The 24,005-nt window shown below is 47.7% G+C and overlaps 7 protein-coding genes across 7 annotated transcripts in view; all 7 read right to left on the minus strand.

Moving 5' to 3' along the window:
* Positions 1-15,447, minus strand: part of LOC102043266 (UDP-glucuronosyltransferase 1-1-like) — a 32,406-nt gene extending 16,959 nt beyond the window's left edge. Inside the window, exon 1 of the mRNA XM_014311035.2 lies at positions 14,596-15,447. Within this exon, the coding sequence (XP_014166510.1) occupies positions 14,596-15,447 (852 nt within the window). The remainder of the gene's footprint in view (positions 1-14,595) is intronic.
* Positions 1,010-1,921, minus strand: LOC102043602 (UDP-glucuronosyltransferase 1-1-like). The gene has a single exon (XM_014311030.1). The coding sequence runs from the start codon at positions 1,919-1,921 to the stop codon at positions 1,010-1,012; it is 912 nt and encodes a 303-aa protein (XP_014166505.1).
* On the minus strand, positions 2,705-3,651 carry LOC102043764 (UDP-glucuronosyltransferase 1-1-like). Its single transcript, XM_014311031.1, is given in 3 exon segments — positions 2,705-2,725; positions 2,801-3,573; positions 3,576-3,651. Coding segments are annotated over 3 exon segments (870 nt in total).
* LOC102043925 (UDP-glucuronosyltransferase 1-1-like) lies at positions 5,136-6,014 on the minus strand. The gene has a single exon (XM_005430460.1). The coding sequence runs from the start codon at positions 6,012-6,014 to the stop codon at positions 5,136-5,138; it is 879 nt and encodes a 292-aa protein (XP_005430517.1).
* Positions 7,452-8,330, minus strand: LOC102044098 (UDP-glucuronosyltransferase 1-1-like). Its single transcript, XM_005430461.1, has one exon. It carries the CDS (start codon positions 8,328-8,330, stop codon positions 7,452-7,454), a length of 879 nt encoding a protein of 292 aa, XP_005430518.1.
* Positions 9,536-11,862, minus strand: LOC102044266 (UDP-glucuronosyltransferase 1-1-like). Its single transcript, XM_014311032.2, has 3 exons — positions 11,782-11,862; positions 9,739-10,527; positions 9,536-9,574 (listed from the first exon to the last, which is right to left on the minus strand). The coding sequence occupies exons 1-3, from the start codon at positions 11,860-11,862 to the stop codon at positions 9,536-9,538; spliced, it is 909 nt and encodes a 302-aa protein (XP_014166507.2).
* A 2,589-nt stretch (positions 15,448-18,036) lies between the features above and the next one.
* LOC115948937 (UDP-glucuronosyltransferase 1-5-like) lies at positions 18,037-22,065 on the minus strand. Its single transcript, XM_031064813.1, has 4 exons — positions 21,880-22,065; positions 21,257-21,824; positions 18,718-18,877; positions 18,037-18,118 (listed from the first exon to the last, which is right to left on the minus strand). Exons 1-4 carry the CDS (start codon positions 22,063-22,065, stop codon positions 18,037-18,039), a joined length of 996 nt encoding a protein of 331 aa, XP_030920673.1.
* Between the last annotated feature and the right edge of the window lie 1,940 nt (positions 22,066-24,005).

Consider the following 24,005-nt stretch of genomic DNA (forward strand, 5'->3'; position numbering starts at 1 on the left):
GCCGTGCAGGGAGCCGTCAGGTCCCACCACGACCACCTCGTGTCCCTTCTGCTGGAGCATGTGCAGCCCCTCCCGTATGCTGAACCAGGGGCTCCCGTCCACCGACACCACCAGGAGCTTCCCAGCAGCAGCCAGACCCAGCAGGGACAGGAGCAGAAGCACAGCAGGGGGACAAGCACTGAGCCCCAGGGCCATTCCTGCAGGGATCAGCTGAGGGCCTCCAGGGAAGGAAACCCGCGGCAGCACAGGAGCTCCGGCGCTCGCTCCGCGCTTCTCAGCAATCTGTGCCACAGCCCAACTTTGTATCCTTGCTTTATCTGCTCTGTAGTAAATGTGTAATCACAGGTGTGATAAAAGACTGCATAACCAGCAGCAAAGTTCAGGTACCTAAAAATGTGGGGGACGCAACAGATAAGCCTTCTGTTTCCGTTAAAAAAATCTTGGCAGCCCTTTCACCTTTGAGCGCCATGTGCCAACCCAACAAAGCCCCTTCAGAGTCCTGGAATTTGCTGCTAGACTGCAAACAGCCATCAACACCAAGGCAAAATTTTCCTAGATCTACCTGCAAACAGAGAGGCTGCTTCTCAACTTGAGAGCCCCCAGCCTGCCACCTTTCTACACATTCCAGCTTTGGAAATACCCGGCTGAAGAAGCACAAAAATTCACCACAAAGAAGAACGTAGAGAGACAACAAGGACAGAAGCCTGAGGTGCATTTCTCAGTAAACACCAGACCCAACTACAACAATTTGTTAATAAGGCATTGCACCTGACTGCAAGGCTTTGACAGCCTACCAGACGCGTTTGTCACTCACTAACAGAGTACCAAGTTACACAAAGTCACACAAAGTGGTTCTGAATACGTGAAATGAAAGCAGCAAATGCAGAACACACTTTAGAGGTGAGAAAGAACAGGAGTGTTGCCTACAAATGGAAAGGGAGAGAAATATTCAGGAGCATTAATCCAACCACACATCATGGGAAGTCAATTGCCATCTGCAACACAAGGTTCAAGCCTCCTGAACACAGAAATCCATCACAGCACAAATTAAAATCAAAGTGCAACCCACCTGAGTCAGCTCCTTGTGAGCACAGTTTGCTCCTCCAATTGGAATGATGTTGGGCATCAAGGGTCTTGGGTAGTCCAGCACAAATTCCGACCTCAGGAGCCAAACAGAGCCCTTGCGTAAGAGATCCTGCACAGCCACCTCCCGCTGCAGGAACTCTGAAGCCAGTTTTGAGAATGGGTCATAGGCAAAATTACAGAGGAAAAGGTTTTGGGTGTCAAAGAGCAGATTCTTCACTCGCTGGAAAAATGTCATTTGGTCTGTGAAGTGTGTAAATGTCCTGGGCACATAGGAAGGAGGATTGGGACACTGAGTGGCTTCAAAATCTAACCCACATGGGATTCCTCGAAAGAAATAGACAGAAGGAAGGGAAAGATGCTCAGCCAGGATCACCCCACAAGGTACTACAGGATCTGTAAGGATGGCATCAAACTTGCTCTCCTCAAGATATCTCATGAGCTCTTTGTTTTGCAGGAGATGTCTACAGCCGGAGAACCAAAAATCAGTGAATCTTTTCATACCTTCTACTACTTTAAACAATCTTTCAAAAAAAGATCCATCTTCAAATGTAATATTAAAAAATGCCTTGAATGCATTGTCCATATCTTCCTGTGTGTAGGTGACCGGGTACATTTTCATCACAAAGTTCTCTGATGGCTTGACGTGCAAGGAGACTTCAGGTGCCACCACGACCACCTCGTGTCCCTTCTGCTGGAGCATGTGCAGCCCCTCCCGTATGCTGAACCAGGGGCTCCCGTCCACCGACACCACCAGGAGCTTCCCAGCAGCAGCCAGACCCAGCAGGGACAGGAGCAGAAGCACAGCAGGGGGACAAGCACTGAGCCCCAGGGCCATTCCTGCAGGGATCAGCTGAGGGCCTCCAGGGAAGGAAACCCGCGGCAGCACAGAAGCTCCGGCGCTCGCTCCGCGCTTCTCAGCAATCTGTGCCACAGCCCAACTTTGTATCCTTGCTTTATCTGCTCTGTAGTAAATGTGTAATCACAGGTGTGATAAAAGACTGCATAACCAGCCACAAAGTTCAGGCAGCTGATAAATATTGGGGAAGAAACCGATAAGCCTTGTGTTTATTAAAAAACATTTGGCACTTTTGACACATTTGAGCACTACCTGCCAAGCCACTGTAGCCCCTTGAGACCTCTGAAATTTGCTGTTACATCTCACACAGCCATCCTCACCAAGGCAAAATTTTCCTAGATCTGCCAGCCAACAGAGGGGCTGCTTCTCAAGTTGAGAGCCCCCAGCCTGCCACCTTCCTCCAGTTTACAGCTTTGGAAATACCCGTCTGAAGAAGCACAAAAAAGTCACTGGCAAAGAAGGACATAAAGATGCAACAAGGACAGAAGTTTCAGGTGCATTTCTCAGTAAGCAACAGGCCCAACTACAACCATTTGCTAATAATGGATTGCACCTGACTGCAAGGCTTTGACAGCCCACCAGACTCGTTCGTCACTCACTAAGAGACTACTAAGTTACACAAAGTCACACAAAGTGCCTCTGAGTAGTACATGAAATGAAAGCAGCAAATGCAGAGCACACTTTAGAGCTGAGAAGGTGTAGGACAGCTGCCTACAAATGGAACGGGACAGGAAAATTCAGGAACATTCATCCAAACACACATCATGGGAAGTCAATTCCCATCTGCAACACAAGGTTCAAGCCTCCTGAACACAGAAATTTCATGACAGCACAAATTAAAAACAAAACGTGACCCACCTGAGGCAGCTCCTTGTGAGCACAGTTTACTCCTCCAATTGGAATGATGTTGGGCATTAAGGGTCTTGGGTAGTCTAGGACAAACTCCAACCTCAGGAGCCAAACAGAGCCCTTGCGTAAGAGATCCTGCACAGCCACCTCCCGCTGCAGGAACTCCGAAGCCAGTTTTGTGAATGGATCATAGGCAAAATTACAGAGGAAAAGGTTTTGGGTGTCAAAGAGCAGATTCTTCACTCGCTGGAAAAATGTCATTTGGTCTGTCAGTTGTGAAAATGTCCTGGGCACATAGGAAGGAGGATTGGGACACTGAGTGGCTTCAAAATCTAACCCACATGGGATTCCTCGTAAGAAATAGACAGAAGGCAGGGAAAGATGCTCAGCCAGGATCACCCCACAAGGTGCTACAGGGTCTGTAAGGACGGCATCAAACTTGCTCTCCTCAAGGTACCTGATGAGCTCTTTGTTTTGCAGGAGATGTTTACAACTGCTGACTGATAAATTACCGAGTCTTTTCATATGTTGGTACAATTTAAAAAATCTTTCCAGAAAAGATCCTTCTTCTATTGAAGCATGTATAAACACCTTGAAATCTTTCTCCATCTCTTCCTGTGTGAAGGGGACTGAGTACATTTTCATCACAAAGTTCTTTGATGGTTTGATGTGCAAACTCACTTCAGGTGCCACCACGACCACCTCATGTCCCTTCTGCTGGAGCATGTTCAGCACCTCCCGCATGCTGAGCCAGTGGCTCCCCTCCCCTGGCACCACCATGACTTCCCAGCAGCAGCCAGACCCAGCAGGGACAGGAGCAGAAGCACAGCTGGTGGAGAAGCACTGAGTCCCGGGGCCATTCCTGCAGAGATCAGCTGAGGGCCTCCAGGGAAGGAAATCCCCAAGAGCACCGTAGCTACAGCACCCGCTGTGCACTTTCAAAGGATCTGTGGCACAGCCCAAGTGTGGATCTTTATTTAAGGGGTGGGCAGTGAATGTGTAATCCCTGATATGATAAAAGGTTGCAGAGCAAGCATGGGATTCCAGCCAAGTCCACAGAATGCCCAGATAACTCCCATCTATCTCTATCAGAGGAACAGTAAAGAGTGCCCCAGGAAGGAGGCAGGTGTGGCTCTGGGAATGCTCTTTGGTTCTTTCCCTCTGGCTGGACTTTCTGCATGTTCAGGAGATGTGTCATGTGTAGGAGATGTGTCCCATGCACATCACCACTCAGACCTACAGAGGCTTCTCCTTTCCCCCAGGCACGGTCTGTCCCCTCTCCCTCTCTCTTGGAAAACTCATCTCTAGGAGACCCAGACCCCACAGCAGCTGTGGAACAGCCCTTTAACATGGTTTCTAGACTGAGGAGACAGAGAAGATGGAAGGACGATGCCAGGTTTCTGCAGGATATGTGATCTACATCAAGCAGCACTTTCAGTGCCCCAGACCTGCCTCAAGGAATTGCCGGGGTTGGCTTTGTGAGCTAGGAGGTTTGAGCAGAGATTTATGAGCACTTTTGAGGGAGACTTTTTGCAGAACAATTCAGGGCCTAATTCTGGCATTGTTTAGTCACTGACAAAGCACCCATGGTGTCCAGCAGTGGTGGAGTTGTGGGAATGCTCATGTGGCCAATCCCAGTGTGCACAGGGATATCTGTCAAATGTCATAGCCACCCCCACACCCGGGGATGGGTGGAATTGCCAGAGCAGCTTTGGGATCCCACCCTACACCACACAAATCCTAAGGAATATGAATGAAAAGAAAGACAGGGCATTAAAAGTTCGCACCAATTCACCAGGCTCTCCCCTGGAGCAGCAGAGGAGGTGCTCCAGGAGGAACACTGCCCAGGGCTCTTGCCCGCATCTCAGGGAACCCGACCACATGGCATATTTGACTGGTTGGTATCATGGGCAAGACTGCAGCTAATCCCTCAGTGCCAGTCAAGGCGTGCTGGATGTGTCAAATCAGACCTGCTCCGGAAATCAGAGCTGGGCTTTGGAGTCAGAAAACTGTTTTTAAGTTTCTCTGGAAGATCCCATTGGAACTGCTCATTATACAAATTCAAAACTTTGTTCTACTATCCACAAATTCTCAGAATCCCTTTGGCTGGCAGAATCAATGTCCCATCACAGGTCCTTAGTACAGGGTCACTAGAAGGCCCTGGTGTTTACCTGCAACTGAGCACTAATTAAAAGCCAGAAGAAACAACTGCCTACACAAGATGTGGAAAGACAGCAAGAAATGAGAGAAAAACAGTTCCTTTGCTAAGGATTCACCTCACTCACCAGAAATGGGAACTTGATTTCTATCACAACACAGAATTCCACCCTCCTGAACACAGAAATCAATCAAGGCACGAATTAAGACCCACCTGAGTCAGCTCCTTGTGAGCACAGTTTACTCCTCCAATTGGAATGATGTTGGGCATCAAGGGCCTTGGGTACTCCAGCACAAATTCTGACCTCAGGAGCCAAACAGAGCCCTTGCGTAAGAGATCCTGCACAGTCACCTCCCGCTGCAGGAACTCTGAAGCCAGTTTTGAGTAGGGTTCAAAGGCAAAATCACAGAGGAAAACATTTGGGATGTCAAAGAGCAGATTCTTCACTCGCTGGAGAAAGGTCATGCGGTCTGTAAGGTCTGAAAATGCCCTGGGGATGTAGGAAGGAGGACTGGGACACAGCCTGGCATCTAAGTCTAACCCACATGGGACTCCTCGTAAGAAATAGACAGAAGGAAGGGAAAGATGCTCAGCCAGGATCAGCCCACAAGTTGCTACAGGGTCTGTAAGGATGGCATCAAACTTGCTCTCCTCAAGGTACCTGATGAGCTCTTTGTTTTGCAGCAGCCGCTCACAGCTGGTGACCCAACAGTTACTGAGGGTTTTCATACCCTGGTGCGCTTTCAATAATCTCTTCAAAATCCAACCTTCTTCAAATGAACCACGAAAAAATGCCTTGAATGCTTTCTCCAACTCTTCCTGTGTGAAGGGGACTGAGTACATTTTCATCACAAAGTTCTTTGATGGCTTGACGTGCAATGTCACTTCAGGTGCCACCACGACCACCTCATGTCCCTTCTGCCTCAGTATGTCCAGCACCTCCCGCATGCTGAGCCAGTGGCTCCCATCTGCCGGCACCACCAGGAGCTTCCCAGCAGCAGCCAGACCCAGCAGGGACAGGAGCAGAAGCACAGCTGGTGGAGAAGCACTGAGCCCCGGGGCCATTCCTGCAGGGATCAGCTGAGTCCTTCCACCCGCGGCAGCACTGGAGCTCCGGTGCGTGCTCCGCACTTTCAAAAGATCTGTGGCACAGCCCAACTGTGGATCCGTATTCAATGGGCAGGGTGGTGAATGTGTAATCCCAGATACAATAAAAAACTGCAGAGCAAATATGGGATTCCTGCCAAGTTCATAGAATCATCAGATAACTCCACCTTCTCTCTGTCAGAGCAATAGTAAAAGAATGCCCCAGGAAGGAGGCAGGTGTGGCTCTGGGAATGTACTTTGGTTCTTTCCCTCTGGACCTTCTGCATTTTTAGCAGATGTGTCACGTGCAGGAGATGTGTCACATACACATCACCACTCAGACCTACAGAGGCTTCTCCTTTCCCCCAGGCACGGTCTGTCCCCTCTCCCTCTCTCTTGGAAAACTCATCTCTAGGAGACCCAGACCCCACAGCAGCTGTGGAACAGCCCTTTAACATGGTTTCTAGACTGAGGAGACAGAAGATGGAAGGACGATGCCAGGTTTCTGCAGGATATGTGATCTACATCAAGTAGCACTTCCAGTGCCCCAGACTTGCCTCAAGGAATTGCCGGGGTTGGCTTTGTGAGCTAGGAGGTTTGACAGAGATTTAGGAGCACTTTTGAGGGAGACTTTTTGCAGAACAATTCAGGGCCTAATTTTAGTATTGTTTTAGTCACAGACAAAGCACCCATGTTGTCCAGCAGTGGTGGAGTTGTGTGAAAGCCCACGTGGCCACTCCCAGTGTGTACAGGGATGTCTCTCAGGTGTCACAGCCACCTCCACACTTGGGGATAGGTGGAATTGCCACATATTGGACTTCATTATCCCAGCCCACGTCACACCAATCCTAAGGAACAGGACTAAAGAAAAAGCCAGGGCACCAAAAGCACTCACTCAACTTGCCAGGCTCTCCCCTGGAGCAGCAGAGGAGGCTGTCCAGGAGGAACACTGCCCAGGGCTCTTGCCAGCATCCAAGGGAACCCAAAGTTTGGCATCATCTCCAAGGCTGCACCCAAACCATCTGTGCAAGCCAAGGCCTGCTGGATGTGTTAAATCAGACCTACTACAGGAACAGCACTGGGCTTGTCAATCAAAAAAGAGTTGCCAAGCTATTATGGGAGTGCCAATGGGAACTGCTCCTTAAAGAAACCCAGCATTTTGTCTTAAGATCCACAAATTTCAACAATCCCGTGGCTGGTGCAATCAATGTCCCACCAAAACCTCCACTAGAAGACCCTGGTGTTACCTACAACTGAGCACCAATTAAAAGCCAGAAGAGGCTGCTGCCTACACAGGATGTGGTAAACCAGATGTGAGAGAAAAACAGTTCCTTTGCTAAGGATTCACCTCACTCACCAGAAATGGGAACTGGATTTCTATCACAACACAGAATTCCACCCTCCTGAACACAGAAATCAATCAAGGCACAGATTAAGACCCACCTGAGGCAGCTCCTTGTGAGCACAGTTTACTCCTCCAATTGGAATGATGTTGGGCATTAAGGGTCTTGGGTAGTCTAGGACAAACTCCAACCTCAGGAGCCAAACAGAGCCCTTGCGTAAGAGATCCAGCACAGTCACCTCCTGCTGCAGGAACTCTGAAGCCAGTTTTGAGTAGGGTTCAAAGACAAAATCACAGAGGAAAACATTTGGGATGTCAAAGAGCAGATTCTTCACTCGCTGGAGAAAGGTCATACGGTCTGTAAGGTCTGTTAATATCCTGGGGACGTAGGAAGGGGGCTTGGGACACTGAGTGGCTTCAAAATCTAACCCACACGGGATTCCTCGTAAGAAATAGACAGAAGGCAGGGAAAGATGCTCAGCCAGGATCACCCCACAGGGTACAAAAGGGTCTGTAAGGATGGCATCAAACTTGCTCTCCTCGAGGTACCTGATGAGCTCCTTGTTTTGCAAGAGCTGCTCACAGCTGGAGAACTCCAAATCAGTGATTCTTTTCAAACCTCTGTACACTTTAAAAAATCTTTCAAAAAAAGATCCCTCTTCAAATGAAACCTGGAAGAACGCCTTGAAATCTTTCTCCATCTCTTCCTGTGTGAAGGGGACCGGGTACATTTTCATCACAAAATTCTTTGATGGTTTGATGTGCAATGTCACTTCAGGTGCCACCACGACCACCTCGTGTCCCTTCTGCCTCAGCATGTCCAGCACCTCCCGCATGCTGAGCCAGTGGCTCCCATCCACTGGCACCACCAGGAGCTTCCCAGCAGCAGCCAGACCCAGCAGGGACAGGAGCAGAAGCACAGCTGGTGGAGAAGCACTGAGCCCCGGGGCCATTCCTGCAGGGATCAGCTGAGTCCTTCCAAGGAAGGGAACCTGCAGCAACACTGGGGCTTGCTCTGCACTTTGAAATTATGTGTGGCACAGCCCAGATGTGGATCTTTATTTATGTGCTGTGTGGTAAATGTGTAATCCCTAGTGTGATAAAAGCCTGCAGAACAAGCATGGGATTCCTGCCAAGTCCACAGAATGACCAGGTAACTCCCATCTATCTCTATCAGAGGAACAGTAAAGGGTGCCCTAAGAAGGCAGAGGGAGCTGCACTTTTGTTCCTGCCCTCTGGCTGGAAATTCTGAGATGTGTCACATGCAGGACATGCACGTTATTTTTCCAACCAGCAGAGATTCTCCTTCCCTCCAGGCCAGGACTGTCCTCTCTCCCTCTCTCTTGGAAAACTCATCTCTAGGAGACCCAAACCCTACAGCAGCTGTGGAACAGCTCTCCAGCCTGAGAAGACTGAAGAGATGGAAGGATGATGCCAGGGTTCTGAGCAGAGATTTACAAACACTCTTGGAGAGTGACTTTGCACAGAACATTTCAGAGCCTAATTCTGGCCTTGGTTTGATCCCTGACAAAGCCCCCATGATGTCCAGCAGTGGTGGAGTTGTGTGAATGCTCAGGTGGCCAATCCCATTCTACATGGGGATGTCTGTGAATTGTCACAGCTACCTCTGTACTTCAAGCTGGGTGGAATTGCCACGTGTTGGGCTTTGTGATCCTGCCCTGCACCACACAACTCCTATGGAATATGAATGAAGAGAAAGCCAGGGCACCAAAAGTACTTTCCCAACTCTCCAGGCTCTCCCCTAGAGAAGAACAGTAAACTGTCCAGGAGGAACATTCACAGGGCTCTTGCCAGCATCCCAGGAAACCCAAGCACGCAGCACATTGGAGCAGTTGGTATCATGCACAAGGCTGCACCCAAACCCTCACTGCCAGTCAAGCTGTACTGGATGTGTCAAATCAGACCTGCTCCAGGCATCAGGGCTGGGATTTGGAGCCAGGGAAGAGTTTTTAACAATCTATGGGACATCCCATTGGAGCTGGTCATTAATGGAACCCTACGGTTTGTCTTACTGTTTATGAATTCTGACAATCTCTTTGCTGGTGGCATCAACAGCCATCACAGACCTTCACAACCTGTTTGCTGGTGGCATCATCAGCCATCACAGACCTTCACCAGAAGACCCTGGTGATTGCCTTCAACTGAGAACCATTTCAAAGCCAGAAGGAACACCTGCCTACACAGGATGTGGAAAATCAGAAGTGAGTGAAAACCAGTTCCTTTCAAGAGGATTCAGCTCACTCACCCAAAACAGAAACTCGGTTCCTATTGCAACACGGAATTCCACCCTCCTGAACACAGAAATCAATCAAGGCACGGATTAAAAACAGTGTGACCCACCTGAGGCAGCTCCTTGTGAGCACAGTTTACTCCTCCAATTGGAATGATGTTGGGCATCAAAGGCCTTGGGTAGTCTAGCACAAAATCCAACCTCAGGAGCCAAACAGAGCCCTTGCGTAAGAGATCCTGCACAGTCACCTCCCGCTGCAGGAACTCTGAAGCCAGTTTTGTGAATGGATCATAGGCAAAATTACAGAGGAAAAGGTTTTGGGTGTCAAAGAGCAGATTCTTCACTCGCTGGAAAAATGTCATTTGGTCTGTCAGTTGTGAAAATGTCCTGGGCACATAGGAAGGAGGATTGGGACACTGAGTGGCTTCAAAATCTAACCCACATGGGATTCCTCGTAAGAAATAGACAGAAGGCAGGGAAAGATGCTCAGCCAGGATCACCCCACAAGGTGCTACAGGGTCTGTAAGGACGGCATCAAACTTGCTCTCCTCAAGGTACCTGATGAGCTCTTTGTTTTGCAGCAGCTGCTCACAGCTGGTGACCCCAAAGTTAGTGATTCTTTTCATAGCTTCAAGTTTGTGAAAAAATCTTTCAAAGAAAGTTCCTTCCTCAAATGCAAGATCAAAAAATGCCTTAAAATCTTTCTCCAACTCTTCCTTTGTGTAGGGGACTGCGTACATTTTCATCACAAAGTTCTTTGATGGTTTGATGTGCAAAGTCACTTCAGGTGCCACCACGACCACCTCATGTCCCCTCTGCTGGAGCATGTCCAGCACCTCCCGCATGCTGAGCCAGTGGCTCCCATCCCCTGGCACCACCACGAGCCTCCCCGCCGCAGGCTGAGCCAGTGGCTCCCATCCACTGGCACCACCAGGAGCTTCCCAGCAGCAGCCAGACCCAGCAGGGACAGGAGCAGAAGCACAGCTGGTGGAGAAGCACTGAGCCCCAGGGCCATTCCTGCAGGGATCAGCTGAGTCCTTCCAAAGAAGGGAACCTGCAGCAACACCGGCACTTGCTCTGCGCTTCTCAGCAATCTGTGGCACAGCCCAGCTGTGGATCCTTATTTTATGCGCTGGGCTGTGAATGTGTAATCCCTGTTATGATAAAAGGCTGCAGAACAAGCATGGAACTCCTGCCAAGTCCATATGGGCAGATAACTTCCATCTATCTCTATCACAGGAACAGTAAAGAGTGCCCCAGGAAGGAGACATTTGTGGCTCTGGGACTGCACTTTGGTCCTTTCCCTCTGGCTGGAACTTCTGCATGTTCAGGAGATGTGCCACATGTAGGAGATGTGTCCCATGCACATCACCCTTGGGACCAGCACAGGCTTCTCCTTTCCCCCAATCAAGGCCTCTTGCCCCTCTCTCACCCTTTCCATCTCATCTCTAGGAGACACAGACCCTATGGCAGCTGTGGAACAGCCCTTTAAGATGGTTTCCTGCCTGAGAAAACAGGAGAGGTGGAAGGATGATGCCAGGTTTATGAGAAGAGATTTATGAACACTTGTGTTAGTTTAACACAATCTGGCTTTTAGTGGGGGCAGAGAAGCCAGAGAGGATACTTCTGAGAGAGAAACTCATCAAAGCTTCTACTCAGTCCAGCAGAGCCAATCCCTGAAGGCTCTGACCATTGACACATTGGCTGGTCCAATTTGAGAAGTTAGTGGCGGTTCTGAGAGGATATAACTAAGAAGTAGAAAATGCGTGCAAGTCCTCTTTCCTCCTCTCCTACCAGGGGTAGTGAGGGGGCCACTGGGGTCCTTCCCAGCCTGGCCAGGGCCATGCCACAGGTGTGGCCACCCTGGTGCTGAGAGTGGCCACACGGCTGATACCATGCACTCAGGTCAGGAGCGCTCATGCAGCCAGGGCTATGCCAGCATCATCTGCAGTGAGCTGTGCTTCCTTGGCCACGTTCAGCCAGCCAATGCTCTGTGGGTAGAAGAGACAGGAGTGGCGGCAGCGGCTTTTCCTTTTTGGCACCGGTGATTTGCGGAAGCAAACAAACTCCACAACTTTTGTGAAAGTTGTAAAGCCGGTGTGTTTATCACAGCTCTGGACCCATGTGTCACTCCCCTAAAATGACATGCGTACCTCTGGGAACTCCAGATCCTTTTCTATCTCCCTCTCAAATACATATGCACGCAATTTCACAATAGGTTCATACACATTCATTCTACTGATTTCGTGTGACATTTGCCACTAATTTTTCTTTATCAGAAAGAACTCCTGGGTCAGGTTGCCCTGCTCTGCCTTATCCCCCTCCCACCTTACCTCTGTCCTTCAGCTGAAGCATTGTCTCCAAGCATAGGGTTTTTGCGAGAACAGGCAGTCAGACTAAACAGCAAGCTACAGACTTAACTCAAAGATGTACATTTCACCTAAATCAAGATGGATTTCTACCCTGGAAAATTTCCACTCTGCCTCACTGTGGGAACCCAGAACATCCCTCCAGATCTCCAGGACAGCCAAGACCCCTGCCAGGGGGCTCAGAAGCCCTGGCACAGAGCCCAAAACACCTGTGGGTTTATTATGACCCGTGGAGCAAATTACCAACCTTATATGAAGATCAGCAAGCCACAACAGTTTAGGCAGAATAATAGTGAAGTTATCATGGGGTGGAAAAGTAGATTTTGGGGTTTTTGGTATGGGGGGGGTTCAGGAGGCAAGATGGAGGGAACTGGGCATGTCCAGCCTTTCTCCTTCTTCTTCTTGGCCTCCATCTTCTGCTGTGATGTTGGCACTTTACAGATTGGTTTAGAGTAGAAGCTCACTGTCTAACACAGGTGATAGTTATTGGAAAGTAACTGTAAACATTGTATACCTAGTTTTTAGTATAAAGACATAACACCGCCCCGGGGGCAGGCAGCGTGCCTGGAACTGTCCTGCTGGATGGAACTCAGCAGGAGAAAATTTTTTATACATAAGAAATAACAAACAACCTTGAGATCGAGAACTGAAGAGCTCCAACCCATTCTTCAAGCACTCGGGCTGGGAAAAGAGACTTTGAACAACCTCGGGGTCACAGCGACCCAAAAGACCCCAAGACCTCACCAGCATGAGGAGAGGCGCTGAGCGAAGCCAGCAGCCAGTGGGGCTCGTGTGGTGCTGGCGGCAACCATTTGACCAGCAGCGAGAGGCATGGCGAGCAATTCCTCAATGCAGGGCCCGGATGAGATCAACCTGAGTGCTGCAGGACTCTATAGAAACTTTTCAATTAATAGAACATGAGAAGAAATGAACATACAGACAGCAATTCTCTCGCGAGTCAGAGAAAAGGGAGAAGTGAAGACGTGAGGAGAACAACATGGCGACACTAAGGTTGGTGAAAAGGAGGGAGGGGGTGGAGGAGGTGCTCCAGGCCTTGGAGCTGAGATGCTTCTGCATGCTGTGGCGAGGTCTAAAAAACAACAGTTTCCCTGTAATTTATGAAGTGCATGGGAGTTCATCTGCAGCCCACGAGAAAGTGCTCACGCTGGAGTGTGTGGATGCTGAAAAGCTGTGATCTAGTGAGAAATTTGAACACAGAGAAAAGACCCTTGCTTCCAGAGGCAGAAAAAGAAGACCCTTGCTTCCAGAGGCAGAAAAAGAAGACCCTTGCTTCCAAAGTAGAACAGCTCATCCTTAAAAGACTACATGGCATATGAAGAAAAATGACCCACGCAAACAGTTGTAGGAAGACTGCTTTGCCCATGGCAGGGACTTATGTTGTAGCAGGTGCGGCGTGACTGATACTCGCGAAAATTAGAACCACGTTGGAAAAGTTCACAGAGAACTGTTCCATGAAAAAGACCCTATGGCATAGCCAGAAGATACTCCTCTCCCTAAGCAAACTGAAGAAAGATTTTTAGAAGTGACAAACTGACTAAAACCCTCATGTTTTGTCTCTCTGCAATGTTGGTGGGAATGAAAGAAGGGCAAGGGGTGCAGGGGAAGGTATTCAAAAGGTTTATTTTAGTTCTCATTATCCTCTTTTAATTCTGTTAATAAATTTTTCTTTATACCTTTTAGTTTTGAGGGGGTTCTGCCCTTAAAGTGTTTCTTCCCAATCCTTACCTCAACTCATGATCCCCTTTTGTCTTTCCTTTCCCTCGCCTCTGCTCCAATATAGCAGAAGAGAATGAGTAAATGTTTTTTTGTGGGTGTCTAGCTTCTAGCCAGTGTCAAATTCTGACAACACTCTTTGAGGGAGATTTTTCACAGAACAATTCTGGGCCAATTCTGGCTTCCTTTTTGTCACTGACAAAAGCACACCCATGATGTCCAGCAGTGGTGGAGTTGTGTGAAAGCTCACATGGCCAATCCCACAGTCCACAGGGATGTCTGTCATATGTCACAGCCACCTCCACACTTGGGGATGGGTGGAATAGCCATGATCAGGGCTTCATTATCCCAGCACACATCAATCCTAAGGAACAGGACTGAAGAGAAAGCCAGGGCACCAAAAGAACTCACCAGGCTCTCCCCTGGAGCAGCAGAGGAGGCTGTCCAGGAGGAACACTGCACAGGGTTCTTGCCAGCATCCAAGGGAACCCAAAGTTTGGCATCATCACCAAGGCTGCACCCAAACCCAAACCATCAGTGCCAGTCAAGGCCTGCTGGATGTGTCAAATCAGACCTGCTCCAGGCATCAGAGCTGGGCATTCTGCTGGTGGAATCAATGTCCCATCACAGACCTTCACCAGAAAACCCTGGTGATTTCCTTCAACAGAGCATTCTTTAAAAGCCAGAAGGAACAGCTGTCTGTACACGAAGTGGAAGTCAGGAAGAAGGAGAGATAAATGGTTCCTTTCATGAAGATTCATCTCACTCACCAGAAACAGAAACTCAGTGCCTATTGCATAAAAAAATTCCCCCCTCCTGAACACAGAAACCAATCATGGCATGAATTAAAACAGTGTGACCCACCTGAGGCAGCTCCTTGTGAGCACAGTTTACTCCTCCAATTGGAATGATGTTGGGCATCAAAGGCCTTGGGTACTCTAAAACAAAATCTGACCTCATGAGCCAAACTGAAGCCTGGCGTAAGAGATCCTGCACAGCCACGTCTTGCTGCAGGAACTCTGAAGCCAGTTTTGAGTAGGGTTCAAAGGCAAAATCGCAGAGAAAAATATCTGGGATGTCATGAAGTAGATTCTTCACTCGCTGGAAAAAGGTCATGTGGTCTGTAAATTGTGTAAATCCCCTGGGCACATAGGAAGGAGGCCTGGGACACTGAGTAGCATCAAAATCTAGCCCACACGGGATTCCTCGTAAGAAATAGACAGAAGGAAGGGAAAGGTGCTTCGCCAGGATTGCTCCACATAGTAGGACAGGGTCTGTAAGGACGGCATCAAACTTGCTCTCCTCAAGGTACCTGATGAGCTCCTTGTTCTGCAGGAGATGTCCACAGCTAGAGACCCCTAAGTAAGTGATTCTTTTGATACCGTGGTATGCTTTAACAAATCTTTCCAGAAAAGATCCTTGTTCAAATGAAAAATGAAAAAATGCCTGGAATTGTTTCTTCAAATCTTCCTGTGTGTAGGGTACCGGGTACATTTTCATCACAAAATTCTTTGATGGTTTGATGTGCAAAGTCACTTCAGGTGCCACCACGACCACCTCATGTCCCTTCTGCTGGAGCATGTTCAGCAATTCCCGCATGCTGAGCCAGTGGCTCCCATCTGCCGGCACCACCAGGAGCTTCCCAGCAGCAGCCAGACCCAGCAGGGACAGGAGCAGAAGCACAGCTGGTGGAGAAGCACTGAGCCCTGGGGCCATTCCTGCAGGGATCAGCTGAGGGCCTTCACAGAAAGCGTTCCCCAGCTTTGTGATTTTAAGTGATCTTGTCTCTGATTTTTAAGGACGATCTTTAGACTTATTTGCATTTGGTAAATGTTTAAACCTGGACACGGCAAAGGTAGCAGAAAAGGTTAAGGATCATCTTATCTGGCAGACACAAATCAGGGCCAGAGTTACCCTGGGAAACACTCCCCTCTCTCTATTGGAGGAACACTGGGTTGGAGGAACGCTGCCTGGTTATGTAGGGAGGAAGTCAGGAAGTCCAAGGTGCAGATGGAGCTGAACTTGGCCAGGGGTGAAAATAACAACAAGAAGGGCCACAACAGGAGGGTCAAAGGAAGTCTTTCCCCCCCAGTAAGCAAGACTAGGATGCTGGAAACAACGGACAAAGTAAAGGCTGAGGGACTCAAAAACTTTCCTTGCCTCAGCCTTCACTGGCAACCTCTCTTCCCACACCTCTTGAGTGGATGGATGGATGGCAAGATGTGGCTGGGGGAGCAAAATTCCACTCAGTGTAAGAGAAGATCATGTGACCACTTGAGGAACCCAAAATAAGGGCACCTGATGACCCAAACACACAGGGCCCCATGAGATGCATCCCAGAGTCCTGAAAAGAATTGGTTGATGGAGTTGCCAAAGTATTCTCCATGACATTTGAAAACTCCTGGAAGTCAGGTGAAGTCACTGTGACTGGGGAAAGGGAAACATTGCACCCACCTTTAAAAAGGACAGAAAGGAATCCCCAGGAAAGTACCAACCTGTCAACCTCACCTCTGTGCCTGGTAAGATCATGGAACAGACCTTCCTAGGAGACATTCTATGATTTAAAGTAAATGAGGGATCCTCCAACAAGTGGTCTGCTCAAAAGAACTAATTAACAGATCATTAGTTTTCCAAACATGAATTTTTAATGTAAGATAATTCCTCCTCTCCTGCCATTCCATATTGTTTTCCATTTGCTGAAGATTAGAAAAAATATTAAAGCTTCACACAGGAAATGGTCTGGATTCTTCACCAGTCTGATATTGTGACACTGCGAGGAAGATGGAAAATTGACTATCAAAGTTCATTTCCCTGCAAGGCTTCTTTTTGGAAGGATGAAGTAGGGTCTGGAAGGAGGAAGGACACAGACATGGTTTTTGTCAGCTGTACTTAAAACTGAATCAGGAACTCAGAAATACCATTCTACATCAGTCTGGGAAGTGTTTGCCCCTGGGCCATGAAAGCAAACAATATTAATGCACAGACAGGATTTGCAGACAAATCCTAATCATGAAAATTATTGCATAGAAGTAATTTTGACAATAAAATAATTTAGTGTAGTGGTTGATAGCATACACCAGAATATTTTTAAGGACATTTATCAAACTACTGCAGCTCTAGGCACATCCTTTGTAGCGAAAGGGAAGGCAGCATAGAGCTCTTGCAGATGCAGATGCTGCCAGAGCAACCAGAACATTATCTACCACTTGGTGCATTATGATTCTTCATTTCTAAATTATGAAAGGGTGGATCTAGTAACCAAAATGATTCTCCATTTTTAAGAATCAATTACGACCGTAAAACCAATTCATGGCCATAGTTATAGACACGCAAAACATTTTCCAACAGCATTAAACATCCATATATTCTACCACGGCAATCACTGAACCTGAGATAATGGCTTTTTCTTTCTGCAGTTTATACCTTCAATAAAAATATGTTGGGAATCGCTGGTGTTATAGATAAGTAATGTAATAGTTGGCTCTCACAGTTGAGAGATGTTATGTGGATGTTAAAATGTATTGTAATGCTACAGTAATACGTCTTCCCATAGTCCGCTTTCCCCTCCCCCTTGTAACACCCTTAGTAGTGACAGCATTTAGAGGAGGCTGGCTTGTTACCAGGAGGCATGGCATATCAACATCTGACCTCCAATCAAGATGTAAGAAAGGGATCTCCACCAATGGACAGCAGAGAAAGACTTGACTGACAAAACTTTGGGAGGAGCTAAGGATATAAAAGGCAGAACATCCATTTTGTAGATGAGCATGTGGGTGATAATCATGGGGGCTCTGAGTGCTGTAATTTTTCCTTATTTAGTCCTTTTGTTGTATTTTTTGTTAAGGTTTAATAAACCTTTTAAATGTTTTAAAGTTGAGCAGTCATTTCTCATACTGGCATGGGATACTCAAACCCAAAATCTGTTATTTCAAGGCAAATGGATCCATGGCTTAAGAGCTCCTCCATTCTTACTTGTCTGTGAAGAACATATGAGGCCCGAAGTTTAAATGGGAAATAGGCAAAATGGCAAAGAAAGGAATCTATGAACTTGAGAGCTGAGTTTTCCACATGCTGGGTAAACACCATGTGGTCTGAGCTGTCCCTGAGTGTTTTTGGGATGAAGGAAGGCAGATCTGGGCACTGAACAACCTGCAAATCCAAACTGCAAAGAAGTCCCCGGAGAAAGAAAACAGGACTGAGAGATGCAGAGCCAGGATTTGTCCACAGGGTACAAGAGGATCCACGAGAACTTTGGAGATACTGTGTCAGATCCTTGTTGCACAGCAGACTGCCACAGCAGGAGGCCTAGATGTTGGAGGTGAACCGGAATTTTTTAAGGACAGCAGTAATTCTTTGACGAAAAGGTTTTCTTTCAAAAGGATCATTCCTGTGAGAAACAACTGCTCACTTTGAAAATTTAAAAAGGTTTATTAAACATTAACAAAAATACAACAAAGGACTACATAAGGAAAAATCTGCAGCACTGGGAACTGCCCTCGTGCATACCATGTGGCCGGTTCATCTTCAAGACAAGTGCTCAATCTTTTACACCCCTGGGGGTTACATCAGCCAGCCCTGGCCCATCCCAAAGTCTGTCAGTCAGCTCTTCTTTGCCATTTATCAGTGCAGACTGCTTTCCTGTAACTGGATTGAGGGTCAGGTGTTGCCATGCCTCACCCCCTAAGCACCAAGCTTTGCCATTCCCAACTGCCCCGTGCAAGGGACACGTGTGCAGCTTCTTTGTACCTGTCCTAGACAGCCCAGGCTGTCTGATGGCAACAACACAGGGGGGAAAGGGAACTATGGGGAGAAGAGAGGGCATCTAAACTGCAATAACATAACTATACATCACTAAAGCTTTTCTTAATATTCACACAATAGTTATCCCTAAATTGCGAGAGCCAATCATTTCATTATCCACCTATAACATTCCCAAGGGAGCGCACACGTGTTCTCAGCTCGTCCCTGCATAACCACGCTGGATACCTTTTGAAGCTGTAACATGTAGATGCCTCCATGCCCAAGTTTGCTTCTGGTGGCACGGTGACAATTTGGTGGCCTTTCTGGCTGAGGGCGACCACCAGCAGGCGCAGGCTGAGCCAGTAACTCTCATCCATGGGCATCACCAGCAGCTTCCCACCACAAGCTGAGCACAGCAAGGACAGAAAAAGCAGAATCCCTGCTGAAGCTGAGGAGCTGTATTTACCCACAGGAGCCATGTTCCCAGAAATCCAAATTCTGCTCATCTGCCCCAACCTAGCAGCTTTTAAATACAGCCACAGCTCCCTGCCAGATTCCAACATTCCCCCTTAACGACCTGGCTTTTCCAGCAGAACCATTCACTGGTAACCATTGAAGGCATTGATGAACCATTTAAGTGATTAATGAATTTGAGTTGAGTGGAACTGGGCTTGGTAAGTGGAACTCCCTTCTGCCTCAATCTGTGCTGATTGACGCTAGATTGAAAATAAAACCAGGCTTTGCCAAAATAAAACCCTGAGAATAGTGCTGGGACTTGGAAGTAACCAGCCTTGCTGAAACCAGATATTAAAATACTTTTTATTCCTTTTGAGAAGGATTTTACAGCTGTTCTGAAATGCTTGGTGAGTTCATGTTTAAAATTATAAAAGTGTGCACCACTATACAGCACAATATCTTTGTAAACCCTGAGGAAGAGGCTCTGGGATTTACATATAGCTCAGCACTGGAACCAGGAACACCACCAGGTAGGAATTAATCCACTGGAGAAGCAGAGGGTTTGCATCTGTAAAGGAAAACCACTGGGTTGATGCTGTCACACACCCTAGTCCTTGTTCTCATCCTGATCTATCTCTCTCCATAATTTTCTCCTTTTGGGAGAGATAGGAAGAAATCAGGAGCGAATAATCAGTATTTCTGCAATAAATATTGCTGCTGGACTATGATCTTTACCCCTAGGAGGAAAAAAAACAAAGCAAAAGAGAGGGAGCCTTGCCCTCAGAGAAGAGTTGGTTCCACGCTGGAGCTGCTCCATGCTTTTGCCTGCAGGCAGGATGTCCTGCTGCTTTCCCAGAGGATCTGCCTGGCTTCGTCCCTGAGGAACTGTTAAGCAGCTGTGATGGACAGAAGAGACCGGAAAAAGCACTGCCCTGATAAAAGTGTGGCTTGGTAACAATTTGAAAGAGACTTTTTTACAAAAGCAGAGCAACAGAAACAAACAACTCAATGAAGGTGAACTAGGGAAGTTCGAGGAGTGAAGCAAAGCCTGAGGGTAGGGAAGGTTGGCTCAGGGGAAGGTGTGAAAAGCAAATCTCTTTTCTTGTGAAGTTTCTCTCATTCATGTTCACAAAAGCCTGTGAATTTGAGGGAAGAGTAAGAGTGGTGCTAGGCTGGAAGAATCCATTCTAAGGGCTTTGGAAAGGCTGGCAAGTGAAAAAAGTTCAAGGGAAGAAGAAAGGAGAGTTTATTGATTTTTTAAATAATGTTCACAAAGACAGAACTTTTTAGGAAACCAAATGATGTATTGCTGAAAGAGCAGCATGACACTAACTACAGATCCATCACTGCTGAGGAGAGTTCCCTTCTCCTTTATTCCTCTTCCACTTAATCCCTGGCTTCACATGAGACTGTTCCACTGACAGCACAAGCAAGCAACAATGCACATCACATACAGCAAGAAGCTAATATATATCCTGACCACCAGCGAGCTAATCGAGGGCTTTTAAGACCACAGATTCCCCAGCAACAACCATCAAAATTTCCCCATCATAACTGGATGTGTCCTAAAATAGCAGATGAGATTTCAGCTGGTTTTCATGGAAACTGTTAGACCACAAAATATGAGCCTTTGACTCAAAAACTGCTGGTACATAACAGAGAACATGATGGTCTTGCACATGACCCACTGAGGTATTTTTCTGACTAAATAAGCAGCTAATGGTCTTGAAGAAATATTCTCCTGCCTTCTACGTGAGGCAAAGAATTATTGGAAGAGTTGTTATAATCCACCAGCCCATTCTGGCATTAATTCCTGCCTGAGAATTTCAGTGCCTGATTTAAGCTGGAATTAAACACAGTATAGCATGTGATGCCATCACCAAACAAAATCCCCATGTTGGGCAGACCTAAAGAAAGGAGGTAGAATCACATCTTCTGGTCCTGACCTGGTTTTTATGTGGATTGGCTGTACAGAAAGTCCTAAACGAAATAATATCCTTAGGTAGAATCCCAGAATGGTTTGGATTGAAAAGGACCTTAAAGGGCATCCCATTCCACTTCCCGCAACATGGGCAGAAACACCTTCCACTAACCCAGGTCGCTCCAAGCCCTGTCCAACCTGGCCATGTACACTTCCAGGGGTGAGGCAGCCACAGCTTCTCTGGGCAACCTGGGGCCTGCCCACTCTCACAGGGAAGAACTTCTTCCCAATATTTCCTCTAGTCCTTTCCTCTGGCAGCTTAAAGCCACTGCCCTTGTGCCAACACCTCAGGCTCTTGTAAATAGTCTCCCTCCAAGACATAAGATACATTCCTCTCAAACACCTCACTTGGACCATGCAGGTGTGTGTCACGACCTCTCCCAGGCTGCCAGCCTCTGACCTGAGACAAGGGTTTCTTCTTCTCTCCACAGTGGATGCCTCCAATGAAAACCATGTTGGGCATGACAGGCATGGGATACTCAAAGACAAAGTCGATTCTCCTCAGCCAGATGGATCCGTGACTTAAAATCTCCGTCATTGTCATGGGTTTTTGGAGGAACTCTGAGGCCAGCTCCTCAAAGGGAGTATAGGCAATATTGCAGATGAAGGACTCGGAAAGGGCAATCAGGAAGTTCTTGACCCTCTGGGAGAAGGCCATGTGGTCGCTGTTTTCCGAGAACATGCGTGGGACGTAGGATGGCGGGTCCGGGCCCTGAGCCGCGCGAACCTCCAAGGCACACGGAACCAGCCGCAGGAAGAAAACACTGGGGATGGAGAAGTGCAGGGCAATGATCTGCCCACAGGGTGACACAGGATCTGTGAGTAGGGCATCAAAGTGACCCTCTCCAATGTACTTCAACAGCTCTTGGTTGTGCAGCAAGGACTTGCACGAAGCATGAAAAAGGCTTCCGGTAATCTTCCAGTCGCTTCCAGAATCTCACCAGGAAAGGCTCTTGGCTAAAAACTCTTGCACTGAAGGAGTGTATCAGTTCTTCCATGTCTTCCGTCATCAATGGCACAGAGTAGGTTTTCAGTTCATAGACATCCGAGGAATCGATCAGGATTTTGTTGTCTGGTGCGATGACCACGATTTGGTGCCCTCTCTTGCTCAGCTCCATCAGCATGTTTTTCATGCTGATCCAGTGGCTGCCCTCCATGGGGATCACCAGCAGCCTCCAGGCAGGAGCCAGGCTCAGGAGGCACAGGAAGGGCAGAAGCAGTGCCACCAGAATGGTGTGAACTGTACAGAGTGGAAGCCTGGCACCAGAGAGCCCAGGAGTGCTCTGCCAGCTATTGTAGCCGTGCCTCACCTCTGCCCCTTTGACTCTCCTCCAATTTCATGTCATCAGACCTTTGCACCAAGGTCACAGAAAGCCATAAATGATCAGGAAGGGTTCAGGGCACGTTTGGACTTTAAATGTGGTGGTGCGTGAGTCAAGAAAGTGTGTCACCTTCACACACCCCAAGCTGAGGTGATTGGCTCCATGCCACCTTCTTCCCTCAGCAGGACCCTGGCTTTGTGGCACTTCTTGCCACCAGCCCACCACGCCCAAGGTCTGATGGCAAAATGCAGGGAAAATCCATGAAAAAAATGCACCCACAGAGTGGGTGGGCAGAAACACTGCTGAGCCCACATGGGAGGCCTGGCCTATCAAGAGAGCCAGGAAAGGACTCTTCTCCATCGCTGCCCCTGAAGGCTGACAGAGTTGTCACAGGCTGAGGTAATTTAGCATTTCTAAAAGCATTTTCTTCCCTAATCAAACTGATGCCACTAGTACCCAGAAACATAACTTACTGTAAGGATTAATATGAGAAATCCATGTAACACTACCTGGGGTGTGGGTTTTCCTTTTTTTTCAATAGACAAAAACAGCTGGCACCCCTGAGAAAAAATAATTTTGTGTAATGCACACTTGCATTTTTTTGGAAGATAAGCAGCCAGCAGAAAATCTTTCCCCATCTCTCCACAGAACTTTCAGCGAACCCCTTCTCCTATCAAGTACAAAATGAAGTTGCAAAAGAGCATTTCACCCTTGTACCCCAGATAACAAAGACCAACAACACCTCTTGAGTGCACAAAGTCATTAATCGTTCATGGCCAATGAGGGGTCAGTTCATGACCAGTGTTGGGTCAGTTCATGACCTCAACTCTGTGTCCAAGTTCTTCTGGGTTATAATTTCCTGGGGTTTAACGTTCGTGATAAACTCTCCTTAAAGCCTATAAGCAGGTGAATACAGGGAACAATTTCATTCTCCAGGGCATTCTGGGCTTTAAAATCATGCTGGATGTTTTTTCCCCATGCAGTTTCTGCAGGTTCCTTGCCAAGCCTGCTGGGAAATCTTGCACTTTGCTGAGAACCTGCCCTCCAAAAGGAGCAGCAGCTCCATCACCCACACTCATTCCATCTTGGTAGTTTACAGCATGGATTAACTTCATGGGAATTTTCAAACAGCTCAGAGCAAGGAGATGCACAGAAGACAGGCCATAACCTCAGACAAGGCTGCCAAATGAACATGGGAAGGTTGGTCCACAAAAGACCAAATGGAAATTTACAGGAGATACCGATACCCAGGACAGCTTAAAACCTCATTCAATCATCTTGACGAGAAGGGGAGGATAGAACTGGAGGAGGATTTCTTTTGGGGCTTAGATATTGACACCTTGACAATAAAGGCAGATGGAACGGAATCAATCTAGAGGATGGCTGAGGGAGAAAACAGGCAAACCCTGCATTCCTATAACCTTCACTGTGCATGAAAGGAGAGGACAGAAATGGACAGTGCCCGAGACAGCTGGGAGAGGAGGATAGCAAAGTTCTTCAGGTCAACAAAAGAGACTCTCATTTGCATAAAAGCTACATATAATTTAAATTGTTCTAATTAAGTCTGATAAGGCTGTGTCAGGATGTGATATAATCTCAATGCTGGGCATTTGGAAATAACATTCCTGCATCATGCAGGATTTCAATCTTTGAACACCAAGCTGCTGTCAGTCAGAGTTTGATGTAAGGATGGCAGTCACATCCCTTGCCCAGGGTGGCAGGGGGATGGAATGAGGTAATCTTTAAGGTCCCTTTCAACCCAAACCATTCTGCCA

The sequence above is a fragment of the Geospiza fortis genome, unplaced genomic scaffold (assembly GCF_000277835.1).
Source record: "Geospiza fortis unplaced genomic scaffold, GeoFor_1.0 scaffold400, whole genome shotgun sequence".
Lineage (NCBI taxonomy): Eukaryota > Metazoa > Chordata > Aves > Passeriformes > Thraupidae > Geospiza > Geospiza fortis.

Excerpts from the sequence above, each read along its gene's own strand:
- LOC102044266 (XM_014311032.2), bottom strand. The coding sequence starts at position 11,862 with ATGAATGTGTATGAACCTATTGTGAAATTGCGTGCATATGTATTTGAG. Across the intron at positions 10,528-11,781 it reads AGGATCTGGAGTTCCCAGAG|CCTGCGGCGGGGAGGCTCGT; the intron begins GTACGCATGTCA and ends CCACTGGCTCAG. Across the intron at positions 9,575-9,738 it reads CTCACAAGGAGCTGCCTCAG|GCAGGTGTTCCTTCTGGCTT; the intron begins GTGGGTCACACT and ends CATCCTGTGTAG.
- LOC102043925 (XM_005430460.1), bottom strand. The coding sequence starts at position 6,014 with ATGGCCCCGGGGCTCAGTGCTTCTCCACCAGCTGTGCTTCTGCTCCTG.
- LOC115948937 (XM_031064813.1), bottom strand. The coding sequence starts at position 22,065 with ATGGAGGGCAGCCACTGGATCAGCATGAAAAACATGCTGATGGAGCTG. Across the intron at positions 21,825-21,879 it reads AACTGATACACTCCTTCAGT|ATTACCGGAAGCCTTTTTCA; the intron begins GCAAGAGTTTTT and ends AGCGACTGGAAG. Across the intron at positions 18,878-21,256 it reads CACACACCTGCATGGTCCAA|CTTGTGGTGGGAAGCTGCTG; the intron begins GTGAGGTGTTTG and ends TGCTGTGCTCAG.
- LOC102043602 (XM_014311030.1), bottom strand. The coding sequence starts at position 1,921 with ATGGCCCTGGGGCTCAGTGCTTGTCCCCCTGCTGTGCTTCTGCTCCTG.
- LOC102044098 (XM_005430461.1), bottom strand. The coding sequence starts at position 8,330 with ATGGCCCCGGGGCTCAGTGCTTCTCCACCAGCTGTGCTTCTGCTCCTG.